The 13,703-nt window shown below is 52.1% G+C and overlaps 6 protein-coding genes across 6 annotated transcripts; 3 read left to right on the top strand and 3 right to left on the bottom strand.

Annotated features, from left to right (window-relative positions):
* Positions 1 to 161: 161 nt before the first annotated feature.
* AYO20_03875 (hypothetical protein) lies at positions 162 to 3,164 on the bottom strand (the record flags this gene model as incomplete). Its single annotated transcript, XM_022642175.1, has 1 exon — positions 162 to 3,164. The coding sequence occupies one exon, from the start codon at positions 3,162 to 3,164 to the stop codon at positions 162 to 164; it is 3,003 nt and encodes a 1,000-aa protein (XP_022501832.1).
* Positions 3,165 to 3,561: 397 nt separating this feature from the next.
* On the top strand, positions 3,562 to 4,361 carry AYO20_03876 (hypothetical protein; the record flags this gene model as incomplete). The annotated part of the gene is made up of 2 exons (XM_022642176.1): positions 3,562 to 3,707; positions 3,758 to 4,361. 2 exons carry the CDS (start codon positions 3,562 to 3,564, stop codon positions 4,359 to 4,361), a joined length of 750 nt encoding a protein of 249 aa, XP_022501833.1.
* A 192-nt stretch (positions 4,362 to 4,553) lies between these two features.
* Positions 4,554 to 5,018, bottom strand: AYO20_03877 (hypothetical protein; the record flags this gene model as incomplete). Its single annotated transcript, XM_022642177.1, has 1 exon — positions 4,554 to 5,018. The coding sequence occupies one exon, from the start codon at positions 5,016 to 5,018 to the stop codon at positions 4,554 to 4,556; it is 465 nt and encodes a 154-aa protein (XP_022501834.1).
* Positions 5,019 to 5,322: 304 nt separating this feature from the next.
* Positions 5,323 to 7,692, top strand: AYO20_03878 (hypothetical protein; the record flags this gene model as incomplete). Its single annotated transcript, XM_022642178.1, has 1 exon — positions 5,323 to 7,692. One exon carries the CDS (start codon positions 5,323 to 5,325, stop codon positions 7,690 to 7,692), a length of 2,370 nt encoding a protein of 789 aa, XP_022501835.1.
* A 308-nt stretch (positions 7,693 to 8,000) lies between these two features.
* Positions 8,001 to 10,385, bottom strand: AYO20_03879 (hypothetical protein; the record flags this gene model as incomplete). Its single annotated transcript, XM_022642179.1, has 1 exon — positions 8,001 to 10,385. One exon carries the CDS (start codon positions 10,383 to 10,385, stop codon positions 8,001 to 8,003), a length of 2,385 nt encoding a protein of 794 aa, XP_022501836.1.
* A 557-nt stretch (positions 10,386 to 10,942) lies between these two features.
* Positions 10,943 to 13,408, top strand: AYO20_03880 (hypothetical protein; the record flags this gene model as incomplete). The annotated part of the gene is made up of 1 exon (XM_022642180.1): positions 10,943 to 13,408. One exon carries the CDS (start codon positions 10,943 to 10,945, stop codon positions 13,406 to 13,408), a length of 2,466 nt encoding a protein of 821 aa, XP_022501837.1.
* Positions 13,409 to 13,703: the final 295 nt, after the last annotated feature.

Here is a 13,703-nt window from a genome sequence, read left to right on the forward strand (position 1 = left end):
GTTGTCTCACCAGCCACCAAAGAGTCAAAACTACTCCTGCAAAGAAAACACCAGTCCAGCTCCATCCAAACAATTCAGTTTCCATTGCCATATTGTACAAACATGTTGGTATCACATTTTTGGTCGTGTCTCTCATTGCGCCTGAGCCTAGTGAATCTCATCTACTGCGTTGTAGCCCTGATAGCCTGCAACAAGAGCGCAAAGATCAACCCTCTAGCCACATTTTCCATTTGCAAGCAGTCGAACACTTTCCCCAGCGCTTCTCCACTGGCAGCGGTGCCCATCACGCTGGTCAGAGCCTGTGGCATACCTCTCTCAACAAGCAGTTTCCTTGCTTTCACCCGCAGCTTCTCCTTCTCTTCAGCAGTCATCTCTTTGGGCCAAGTCGACCTCTCTTCCGTAGTTGGGAGAGTGTTGTATCGCAGAGTATTGATATGTGTCGCCATTCCCTTATCGGAGAAATTGGCGTCGAGCACACTTTCCTGAAGTAACACACGTATGGAGTCGAGCTGGGGATTGTTTGAACGGAGGAGGAACGTCTTTGCTGCCCCGAGGAGGGACAACCGGATAGACCACGCACCCGAGAGAGAGTAGAGCTCCGTGAGGATAGCGAAGAAGAGTTCTATCAGGATGCGCGTTTCTTCCTCCGAGATTGGAATATCCTTTTTCGCTCGTCGCGACGATGTCTGTGCTGGCACATTGTTCGTGGAGAGCGCAGAGCTAGAGTCTGCCCGTTTCAATGATTCAGCAGGCGTTGATGGAATGGCCGTGATGGTGTCTTGACGAGGTCGTGGCGGCGTCTCTGGTTTAGGGAGCGTGATCGGTTGGTAGTCGTCCGACATGACACTTGGTGGTGGTGGCATTGACATGATCTCTTCTGATTGACGACCCGATTCATTCAAGCTGATCGGCGATTGAGCATTTTCCTCCTGAACCGCGACCCCAGCATTGGGTCTCGCGGGCAAGGGGGGTGGCTTGGCTTCAACGCTGTCGGTGCTTTGTCGCGGCAGGTCCTGGCTCATTCGTGAAATTGAGATGGAGGATTGTCCTGTATGGTTTCTTGTCGGCGTAGGCCTTGCTGTGATCAGCCGTTTGGGTGCTCCGCCGACTCCGGTTGCCACGGCTCCAAAGACACCCTGTACACCTCCTAGCACCGCCTTGCCGCCACCAGCGATATTCTTGCCGCCCTGTCCCAAAACATTGATGAAGTTCTTGCCAACATTTTCCAAGGCAGCACCTCCCTGTACCAGAACATTCTTGCTCTGTGCAGGTGCCTTTTGGAGACCGGTCTCTTTGTCGAGGAATTTCTTCATAGCTTCCGTCTCGGCTAATGGCTCATATTTGACAACAAATCTCAGATAGGCCTCCAAGCTTTGAGACAGTGTCGCACTCGTCTGGCCTTTCCAGGCGGGCAGGTTTGGATACTTTTGCCCAAATTCTGGCACGCCTGAGATGCGAGCAATCGTGGTTAACGTCTGGTGAAGGGGTTCGAACTCTGGGTACTTGCGAGACACCATCCAACCGGGGTAGCGATGTGATGCAGGTTCTATTTGCAGCAAATACTCATTGTTCGGTCTCTGGCGGAACACGGCTCGTTCGTTCATGTCGCCAAGGTCAAGAATCGTAATTGAAGCGTTGTGCAGTGTCAAGGGAACCGCCATCATAGTTTCGACGGGCGCCGGGGCGGTCGACACAGGTGGTAGCACGTTTGGTACTGTTTCTGCGAGCTGATCGAAGCTGGTGAAGGATTCTTGTTCTTTGCTGGGACTCGGAGTTGAGGACTCATAGGCATTGCCGTCGTGGTCGAAGACTAACGACGTGTCCAAAGATTGTTCTCCTTGTCGATTCCGATCACTACCTGAGGAGCTTGGTGTTGCCATTCCAACATCATTGGTGGCTACCGAACTGGTTTCTTCGGGTTCGCTTGGGCCCTGTCCGCGTTTTCGCCTGGCTTCGTCCTCAGCAATCATCTCGTTCAGTCTCTGAGCTTCCCGCATGGCCTCTTGCATTGCTTCTTCAGCCCTACTCATCCGACGATCGTGGACTTTGCCGTTATCAACATTCTCCTTCGCGTGCGACATAGCTTCATTCATGTCTTCAACGCCAGCATCGATAACATTCATGAGTTCGGGTTCACCGTCCTGCAACAAGGAAACAATCCAGCCATTGATAAACTCCGGTTTCGAGCACATATCCACGGTAGTCTCCAGCACCAGTCCTGCTAGAACTTCTCGAAGGAAGGTTTTGACTGGAGGACAATTATACGACTTCGGCTCGAGGAAGTTCTGTAGGATATCGTCCGCCACGAGGTTGAGCTTGCGTTCTTGCTGCTCCCTGCTGAGAACATTGGCCAAATTGCTGTCCGGCTGGAATTGTAGGTAGGTTGTCACGGCAGTCTCTGCATCCTGATTAGACGACGCCTTGAGGGCGGTGGAGAGTTCGTTCAGGAAGACAATGATGATGGAAGTCGAATTGGCAAAGAAATCGAGGACCGGATCGGCAGTCCGTTTGCGCGAAAGATGGTTGGAGAAGGAGACGACGAAGCTGCTAAAGGTCTGTCTGCACCTCGCGGGAAACGACTGGTCTCTGGGAAGAAGCGGACTATACCACCATTCGACGTAGTCTCTTATAACAGCATCGGTCAGCTGGGTGAGAGCGGCTCTTGTTTCAGGCTCAAAATCAGAGTAATCCAGCGTCTTCAGATCGACTTTGGAGTCGCCGGGACTATCGTCATCTTCGTTCTCGGGCTTCTGTCTCTTGTCTCGCCAGTCCAGCACTCTCTGCGCTACTTCAATGCCCAGCTCTTTCCTCCTCCTGTTGATCTCTTGACTGTCACCGTCCGCTTTCCCCCCATACTGATTTTCCCAGGTGGCATGAAGGACAACGCCGCCAACTGCGCCGATGAGGACTAGACCAACTCTCCCTAAGACCAGGTATGTAGAGGCACAGAGGCCTACCGCGCAGGCCCCCAGAGTTTCATTGCTCGCATTCGCAAAGAACTTGAGTGTAGCATCGAGCACCGCCGATGTCGTCAGCGCTTTCGACGGTAGTGGTGGCGGGGCGGGTGTAGGATTTAATTGTGATTCCTGTTCGGGGACCGTGGATAGTTCGAGCTGAACACGATCGCCTTGAGGCGTTTCGAGAGGATGAGGTGTTTCATCCATGGCCACTTTCTCTCATAGTCATCGCATTCGGGTCCACCAGCGCAGACAAAGGCGTTCCTCGACGTGTTGTTCAGATGCCAGCTTATGTAGCAGGGCAGTTCAAAGGACACCGTTGAACCCGCATAAGCCGGCCTTTCGGAGCGCGTGTTAAGGCCCAGGGGAAAAGAAGGGGGCGTACGAACCCTGCATGGTTCAAGCCTCCGCATGGCGCGGATAATTAGATGGGACGGACCCCTGTCGCCCCATCTAAAAAGTTTCTGCCGCAAATGAGAATTGTTGATTCGACGGCTGAACAAGAAGTGCCTTCAAAAAAAGTTATGAATCTTTGGTGCTATTTTCTATCGCCCGTTATTATCTATAAATTTTAGCACTTCCAGCAACCAACACAGCCTGCGCCATGTCCGATCTACTTTGCTCAAGCTGCCACGAGCCTCTGCTCCTCGAAGTTGAGCCGGATAGTGATGTTGAAGATAGCAAAGCGGCTGCCCAAATACAAAGTGTGCCCGACGACGTGGAATTGTCCTGTGGCTGCCATTACCATTGGTATGTGTGCCGCGAAGTCTCAGATTGCAGTGGCTCATTCATCTTGTCAGGGAATGTTTTCTAGAGTCCTACACCCTCACAGAATGTCCGAACTGCGCCAAAAACATATCCCTTCTTTCTTCCGATGGGTCGCAACAGGTATTGGTTACTCTCCGAAACGAGGGTGGTGTTCAAGAGCGTTATGATATCCTTCCGGCAGCCACAGAAGAAGCCTACCTGCGCGCATATCCTGAAGAGCGAAAAGGACATGCTTACTTGGAATTCTGCCGCGAGGGCGACATCGATGCCATTATTCACATGGTAAAGGACTCCGACGAAGACAATGAAGAAGACGACATGAAGACGGGTGATATATTGCGATATCGGGGCACGTTCGAGGGCATCGAGGGCTCGGGTTTACACGTCGCCATCCGATATAATCAACAAGAGGTGGCATGGTTACTGCTGGCTCTTGGGTCTCAACTCGACTGGGCCAAATTCCCCTCAGTTGTTCTCCAAGCCATGGAAGGTTTAGGACTGCGCCCTGAAGACAGGAAGGGTGAGCCAGACATTAGGACTCTGATCGACAGTGAAGGGCGAACACCCGCCGCATTGGCACGAGAGCTCAAAGGCGTGTGGACAGAATGGCTAAAGGAGGACCGACTGAATCCTTGACTTGTTTCAATTTGACTTGATTTGTCACACGCCATAATTCTCGTATGAACCCGCATGCGTTAAAGGTCGACAGAGATCTAAAGCAATAGGCGTGGTATGTTTGTTCTGCGACGTCCGAGTGAATCATAGCAGAATGGAGGAGTGTTGCTGCTTGATGCAAAGAAGACGCCGGGTTGATGATATCTTGTCGAGTCAGGAGTCCTTGGTCTGCTCCCGATCTCGCAGAATGTATTTTGTATGGGTACCCTGAGCCACCACGCTTTTATCTGTCCCTTCACCTTTGTATATGGTCACAGTGGTGAAGCCCATATTTCTTCCCACCTTGCTGACCTTGCCCTCGATGGTCAGAACATCGCCCAGCTTTGCGGTTGAGACGTAGGAAACATGGATATCGGTGCTCAATCCAGTCTTTTCTAGGCCGGTACTGGCAATGGCCATTCCCCCTGCCCAATCAACGATGGTTGCGGAGACTGAGCCATGCAGACCACCTTTGGAATTGAGTAGAGTCGCTGAGACTGGAAGCCGAGCGACCATGGAGCCATCTGTGGCACTGACGAGTTCGATGTCCGAAAAGAAGAACTGGTAGACAGGGGAATTCTGGGAGACGCGTGCCCAACAGGCTTGAACGCTCTCCAGAGGTGTCTTGACTGAACCCATCTGGGACAATTAGAGTAAAATAGAAAGCAAACGTTCAACTGTTGGTTCTATAGTCTTGTGATACAACGCAAAGATAAAGGAAAGGAAAAATGCTTACGGTGCGTTGAGAAGACGGGCTGTCAACAAAATATGGATTGAAAACTCCAAGGCGCAGGCAAGGAATTTCGCCGCACACCGCCTTTTGGTTGGGGCCGGCAGAAAAAGTTACTGTTGCTTCTCCACAAATTGACACTCGCCGTAACCTCGAAATTTTTTGGCTCTCCAAACGTCTGGCAGCCACAGTATTGAGCACCGGCACAGCACCATGGTCGAATCCAAGAAGCGGAAGGCCGTAACAAGAGACGTTGACGATGATGCAGCTGTGGTGTCGGGAGACGAATTCGATTTTGCACAACTGGATGGAACTCTCGCGGACGAAGAATCTGCCAGTGGCAGTGACGAAGACTACTCGAGCACGAGCAGTGGCGCCGAAGACGAGAGCGATGGAGTGTCCATAGGAACTGAAGAGTCACCCCAAGAAGATGATGAAGAGCTATTTAAGCCCAAAAAGAAAGAACAAACAGAAGATGTTACAGAGGTGGACATTGGCATCCGGGATGTGGCCTCTACTTCTGAAGAGAAGGACCCGGGCACACTTGATGAAGAACCCAACTACGAAGTCGTGAAAGATGCGAACGGGAATGACAGATATATCTATCCCGAGATAGATCCCGGCGATGATTCGGATTATTCGGTCCCAGACAACGAAGCTAACACGATTGGGAATATTCCACTGTCATTCTATGACTCTTACCCTCATATCGGCTACAACATAAACGGGAAGAAGATCATGAGGCCAGCCAGAGGAGAAGCCCTGGATGCGCTACTTGATAGCATTGAGGTTCCCAAAGGATGGACTGGCCTTACAGACCCTGCCACTGGGAAACCTTTAGAACTCACCCGAGAAGAACTAGAGCTGCTCAAGAAGGTACAGATGAATGAGGTCGCCACTGACGGATACGACCCATACGAGCCCACAGTCGAATGGTTCACCAGTAAAACCGAGATAATGCCTCTGAGTTCCGCTCCAGAACCCAAGAGGCGATTTGTGCCGTCCAAACACGAAGCAAAACGAGTCATGAAGCTTGTTCGCGCAATCCGAGAAGGTCGCATTCTGCCATACAAGCCGCCTCAAGATGAAGAGGAAGAGGAGGATGAAATACAAAAGTATGATATCTGGGCCGACGAACAACCCAGGGCAGATCATGCCATGCATATGCCCGCCCCGAAACTGCCTCCTCCGGGTTTTGATGAGAGCTATCACCCACCACCAGAATACCTTCCAGACAAAAAGGAGAAAGAAGCCTGGGAAAAGGCCGACGAAGAAGATCGAGAGAAAGACTACTTGCCCACGGATCATGCCTCGTTACGCAAGGTGCCAGGTTATGAGCGATTCGTCAAAGAGAAATTCGAGCGATGTCTGGATTTATATCTTGCACCTCGAGTACGCCGAACGAAGCTCAACATTGACCCTGATTCACTCTTGCCCAAGTTACCAAATCCGGATGAACTCAGACCATTCCCCACACACGAGGCCGGCCGGTTTCATGGCCATAAAGGTCGTGTAAGGTCTCTGGCCATTGATCCTTCCGGAACATACCTAGCTACTGGTGGTGATGACGGCACTGCCAGGGTCTGGACCTTGATGCCTCCACGAGAAATCTGGTCTGCAAAATTGGTCTCGGATGCTGCAGTCAATGTCGTTCGGTGGCGACCTGGAAAGGATACACCTATATTAGCTGCCTGCGCCGGCGAAAACATCTATCTCTGCAACCCTCAACTGGGCACAGACTTTAGCCCAGAAGTCGACGCTGCGCAAGCGGTCCTGGACGCAGGATGGGGATTTGCGGCATCCGAAAATACTACATCTAAATCCACAAGTGTCAAGTGGAGTCGACCGACCTCCTCCCAGCGGGATCAGAGGGTGGCTCTGGTCATTCACCTGGGACATACGGCGAAGACGCTATCATTCCATTCTGGCGGCAACCACTTTGTCACAATCTGTCCCGCAAGCAGCGTTCCAGCATCACAAGCCATTGCCATCCACACCATTTCAAAACATCAAACCCAACTGCCTTTCCGAAAGAGGCTCAAGGGAGGTGGTACTCCTCAAGCGGCACACTTCCACCCGACCAAGCCTATCCTTTTTGTCGCAAACCAACGTGTCATTCGAGCGTACGACCTGTCCAAGCAGACGTTGCTGAAGATCATCCAACCTGGCGCTCGCTGGATCAGCAGTTTCGACATACACCCGACAAGTTCGTCCACCGCCGGCTCGGACAACCTGATCGTCGGGTCATACGACAGGCGCCTGCTGTGGATGGACCTGGATCTCTCCCCTCGACCATACAAGACCCTTCGTTTCCACGAAAAGGCCATCCGCACCGTGCGCTTCCACCCCGCGACGAACCGCTACCCACTCTTCGCGGACGGCAGCGACGACGGCAGCATCCAGGTCTTCCACGGCCAAGTCACCAGCGACATGATGAGTAACGCCCAGATCGTCCCCTTGAAGGTGTTGCGCGGGCACAAGATCACGGGAGGTCTGGGTGTTCTCGATCTGGACTGGCATCCCCAGCAGCCGTGGCTCGTGAGCGCTGGGGGCGACGGGACCTGTCGACTCTGGGTTTCCTAACACATGACATTGGATGCGGATGGATAGATAGATCTACACGATGTGCATACGTACGTACGGATGTACATAGCTTGTCAGAGTACCGCTTGTATGTCTGGCTACTGACCTGTATCTCATGATGTGGATATCAGCTTCTGGAAAGTTACTGTCCCTCTATTCTATGATATCTGATCACGGCCATTGCTTTTTGCTTCGAGTAGCAAATCTCCCTTCCCTCGGCTTTTCATACACGTCTGATCCATGCATTCCGTGTGTGTAATCGTACTGTCCTAGGCCTTAACCACCTGACTCGTCGCTGTCGATGACCCTCATACCATGCGGAAAAAGTAGATGTATGCGAACTTCTTCATTTCGTCCACGTCCGCCGCCTTGACAACCTTTTCATCATTGAAGAGAACCCACTGTCGTTCCTTGCCTTCTCCTGGAATCGATTTTCGAATGAACGCGACATAGTGACCGGCATGAATGCTGGCGCCTTTGTGGCAAACAATACTCTGAAGTTCAAACTTGGCAGGCAATTGATCACTGCCGGGGAGTGCCTTCGGTTGACTGGCAGCGGCAGAGACATCTTCGCCGAAATCCCCTTGATCGTCAGGATGGCTGAAGACCCAGTCTAGAGCTCGGTTGACATCACCATTGCACTCCCGCAGTGCCTTGCGTGCTTGTGGCACACTAATTCCCATATCACCAAGCTGAGCAATCTTGTCAGCATCGTCAGTTGAGCCGGTTCCGCCACCACTACTGCCACCAAGATTTAGAGGTTCGTCAATATCAGGGTCATCCATATGCGAAAACAGCCAGTTCATGGCGGCCTCGGCGTCTGCGTTGCCTGTAGCGTGAAGTGCCTTTTCGCAGCGTACTAGAGGGAAACCCATAGACGCAAGTTGCTCAAGGGCGGCCTCGTTCGGGATAAATGTAGCTGAAGACGATTTAGACTCTCCCACGTCTGCATCTTCTGGCAATTCCTCTTCGCCCGGTTGCAATCCAGAAGATTTATATATGCTTAGGTCCAACGGCTCATCTGATACTTGAACAGGGATATCGAGTTTAGTTGGCACCCAGTTGATGATTTCGAAGCGAAGAGGATTGATTGCGAGGTTGCGGGGGAACGTCTTGAACTTGGACGACTTTGAAAAGCCTGCCTTAGAGCTACAAGCGGGACAGGTCAATTCCACGGAAGTGGAAGCGGTGAAGATGTCCAGGCATTCCTTGAGTGACACTGGCTCGAATTCGGCACCCTTCGTCGTATCTGCTGTTTCACTGTCACCGTTTGATACTGGTTTCCTCCTGACCGGTACAGGAATTGAAATGTTGTCTTGCTCGTCAGTTCTATATCGCACTCGCTTGCAGTTCAGACACTGCAACCGTTGCTCCAATGCAAAGCGAAAAGACTGGACGGGGTCTTCGGAAGGGCGAGATCCGTTGGAGATATTGATGAGCTTGAAGAGATGGAGGAGCAATTCAAAAGCGTCCTGTTGCCTCATAGTTGAGAACTCTTCATGTCCCCGTCCGATCAGGTGTTTGAACATGGCGGGGGAGAGACCTTTCTGATGCGGTACTTCCGGATTGTCGGGAGTAGCACGGACGGTGTTTTCGGGACGAGAATAGCGGCCGGAGAGTATACCGTCAGCGAGCTTCCGCAGCTGTGTCTCTAGGTCTTCGGCAGGGAGTTCAGTGGCTGGAAGCGGTTCGTCAGGGTGGTAGTACCGCTGTTGAAAATCCGGCAAGGCGAACAGGCATTGTACAGTGCTTGCAAGGTAGCAACTGTTGCCAATATTCTTTAGACCAGTGAGGCCAGGCCCAAAGAGTGGGGATAGCTCTTTGCCATCTTCTGTTGTCATTGAAAAGTCCCATTTCAAATTCTGCTCCACCTGCATCTCCATGAGGCTCTTTTCAGTCTTTTCCCGTTCCGCAATGTTGATGCCCCAGTGAGCGAGGTGCTTTGCAAGGTCTGTATCAATCCGCTCCTCGTTACACTCGTAGCAATAGACGTCGGCATTGCCTTCTGGGGTGATGGAACCTAGCTTGACGGCAACAGCATGACCGGTCTCTGTTGCATGACCCAAGCCATGGGAGTTGCCACCAATACCACCGAACTGTGCGCGGCCACACCCAAGATTACCACATTCCAGGCAGAGCCACAGGTTCTCCTTTAGATCACACATGGAACATGAACCCAGGTTTTGTGATTCAATCTGTCGGCTAGGCTGCTGCTCCAGACAGAGAGTGTGTTCGCACGGCGTAAACTCTTGCTCCCATGCCTTGACTTCTTCTGATTTGGCAAAAGTCATGGCCTTCATGACTCCATCCACAACTGCAGGTAGATTTCCCGAGTCCTTATTCAGATCTTGTATTTGACATGCATAGCACTTGACTCTTGTCACTGTATCATACTTGTCCTCCTCTGTTTCCGCGGCAATGGCGAGTTTGGTGAGCTTTGGTGGGGGCTCATCTCGTTGGACTTGTTTCCGGGTTCGTTTGATGTTTAGAACGAGTGGGTGTTCCGTAGAGGAGTAGTGGAGTAGAGAGTGGTTACGATCTCCTGCGCAGCCACCATTGAAGCAATGCAGGCAGACGTCAAGACCAGCTTCATCGTCTATGGAATCGAAACATTGGGTGCAGTCTTCGCGGTAGACACTCTGGTTAGGTCTGGGGGGTCGGAGAGTATCTAGATAGGTATGAGGACACTCCATTATGATTGCGAAGTAAACTGAAATGGGCTGAAAGGCAGAAAACCACCTAAGTTGATCCGGGACAAAGAACGATGAGGTTGAGAAAGTCAGACAGAGGCACAAGAGCAGCCCGCAGTTAAAGTGACGAGGCTACGGCCACCAGAGCTGCAAGGCTGACATACTTCGCAGTGGCGCTGATTGGTTAGTAAGCGTCGAGGGGGAACAACCCCTGCAAAAGCAGCAGCACCTACCGCCAAATTGGGCAACTTGTCGAACCGTGTTTCGGTGGTGCTTCAGTTGTAAGCCAACTGCCACCTAGCGAAGTCAAACATGGACTCCCTCGATGTTAGTCCTGAGTGATCAAACATCATAGATATCTTGTTTCACATACCAATTCCTACGTTGAAGAAGTCATTTATGCGGCTTATGGCCATCTCTCGTGTGCTCCAAGGATACGAAGACTGCGCTGTTGGTGGATTAACTTGACCCTTGATGGATTCAACTTGGAATTACGCGACCCTGGACTGAAGACTTGTCTGTCTGGTCAAGTATCCTACCTAACATGGCCCTATTACAAAATGAAGAGTAAGGATGTCCCCCCAACTGTACCGCGGTGGACCGTCCGGAGATTCTGGCTCAGTTGTCATGAAATCGATCCCGCTGACTTAGACGCCAGTTTTGCCATCTGGTTTCTGCGCACATCTTACCTAGGGAGTGCGAAAGACGGCACTGCAGAGCGACTCATCAACGTTAACTCATCAATCTTGAATACTCCTGGGTTCCGCGCAGCAGGCTGGTCAGCGGACCCTATTCACCGGACATACTCTCCGCCCATTCCGACCTCGATCAATAGCGAGTATCTTAAGGAAGGCTCCGATCTGCAGCAAATAAACTCCCAGGTTGACGATGAGGATGAAGGTGGCCTCGTCACTGGTAGAACCAGCAACGACACTATTGGTCCCGGGTTTAACGTCAGGCGAAGAAGGAAAAAGGAGCATGTTGAGGATGACGACAGCAGCGATCTCACCGACGAGTCTGACGAGGAGGCCGACGGTGCACAACGTGCTGCGCAGCAAATTCGTTTCGCAAAGATGCCTTCCCGCCACCGAGCCGACTCATCTCCCATCCGCGGCTCGGATGTTGACGGGGAAAGGACATCCCCTTTGGCAGGCCCTACGGACAACAGGCGCCGAACCGGCTCTCTTGGTGCTGTCGAAGCTGTCAAAGCTCGCGCCAGACGAGATACCACCACAAGCAGCGATATGTCTTCTGAGAATGAAGTCGACCCGGCCTATTTCCAGCGTCGCCAAGTCCATGCAGGCCAAAGGTCTAAATCTGCACCCAACCCCGATGAGGCTCCTTTAAGGGTCAACGCAGGTCCAGGTCAACCAGGAGATGTGCAAGATGACTCTGATGTGGAATCCGTTGGATCCGCAATTTCTTCCGAACTGGGCGAGACCATGGACTCTGCATCGCTCCTCAACACCATGGAGGACAGAAATCTTACATCTACACCGCCCACGCTCGGCAGTTTGACCGGCTCAGGCTCTCGTTCATCTCTACCAGAATCACCCAAAAGGCAACGGACGTTGCCAATCCTGCATGAACTACCACCTCCTCGACCTATTAGTATGATACAGCCCAAGAGTCTACTCACAGCGGCTCTCGGTGCTCAGAAAAGGGCTCCGAGCAACCCCGTACAGGCATTTGCTGGTCTCTCTGGCAAAGGCACTCCTAACCCACTTTGGGTCAAGATATACACACCGTTCGCTAGCGATGCCGATGAGCCTTTTGAGATGCCACTTGCTCGTAACTCCAAAGACGGTAGTCTGGTCACCGTCGCAGAAGCGATCGGTCACGCTCTGTGGAGATATGGGGAGGAAAAGCGGGAGCCTCCTCTCAAGCCTGAACAGCTCGATGTCAACAAGTGGACATTACGGATGGTGGAAGATGGAGAGGTGGATGATGATTTCCCACCGCTCGTCCGTACGAGGCCAATAGCGGACTTCACGTACAACAACAACAGAGGTGGTCGAGGTCGCGCAAGAGATCGTCCATTTGATGAGTTTGCGCTTGTCGAAGCTTCTGCGGCTCAGTATGAAGCGAACAAAAAGGAAACGCCTCAATTCATACCAGAAGCAGCAGTGGAAGTCGGCCCTGTCGCCGCGCTTGACGGAACTACACCCCAGTCTCAGGCACCTCCTCCTCCCGCAGCAAAAGCACTGCCGTCACGGACCAACATTCTTCTGGCTGGCCAACCATTCACCTCTGCGCTGAGCAACACATCTTTAACGCCTGCAGATCTCCCAGCGCCCGCCGCACCCCAGGCTACTCCACGAATGGGCGCTACAAAGACGATTCGAATACGATATCTAAACCTCGAAATGACTGCCCAGACAATGACTATGGAGATTTCGACGGATGGTTACATTGCTGAGATTTTAGACCATGTCTGTAAGAGATGGAATCTTGAAAAGGCTGGATTCGTGCTAAAAGTGGCCGGGACAAATACTGTTGCACCCTTGGACCGCACTGTGGAAGCTCTAGGGGCACGATCTGAACTGGATCTTGTGCGTCGAAGATTCGGTGCTGGTGCCTCTTTGACAGGCTCGCCGGGGAGCTCTTCGCCAAATGCACCACTCTTACTAGACATTCAAGGTCCCAAAAAAGGCAAGAGAGGTCAGCCGCTCCACCCGTTGGCACAGAAACAGGACCTTTTATCGAGTGCCAGCAACTTCAAGAAGTATTATGTCACACGCAAACAGCTTGGTGGATTTGCTCAAGGGAGTCAAAGGGTGCTTGTGTTTGATGGCGACATTATCCATGTCATGCCGGCAGACACCAGCTCCAACGCAAAGTTCAGCTCGATCGCATTCACCGATATCCTGAAGTGCAAGGTCAGCTCCAAGCACCCCAAGCTTGTTCGAATTGTAGTGCGAAGGATTAACGAGTCGAAACGATATGACTTTGAGGCGCGCACAGCAGGCGAGGCGCAGGAGATTGTGGACGAGGTAACACGAGAAATGAGGTTGGCACGAGCATGAGGGAAAAGAGCTTGGTGGATTTGTATCCAGATATACAGGACATTATCTGTTCGGCTGTTTTGTTGGCGGCGTCATTGAGCGCGAGGAGGAATACCTGTACACAGAGCTGCATCCATGCATCGTACTATGTACCCAGGACTGCCAGGTATATATAGGGCTTTGTATGGTTAGGCGTGGTGGGCGCATTGGGCGTTCTTAGCGGGATTATGTCACCCGGGGATAGCGGGCATAGACAGCGGTGGTGCGGACAGCCCCGGCAAACCTCGGCTGGGTCGGCCAGTGGGCGCCTTTATCT

This window comes from Fonsecaea nubica, assembly GCF_001646965.1.
Source record: "Fonsecaea nubica strain CBS 269.64 chromosome Unknown Scaff19, whole genome shotgun sequence".
NCBI classification, from domain to species: domain Eukaryota; kingdom Fungi; phylum Ascomycota; class Eurotiomycetes; order Chaetothyriales; family Herpotrichiellaceae; genus Fonsecaea; species Fonsecaea nubica.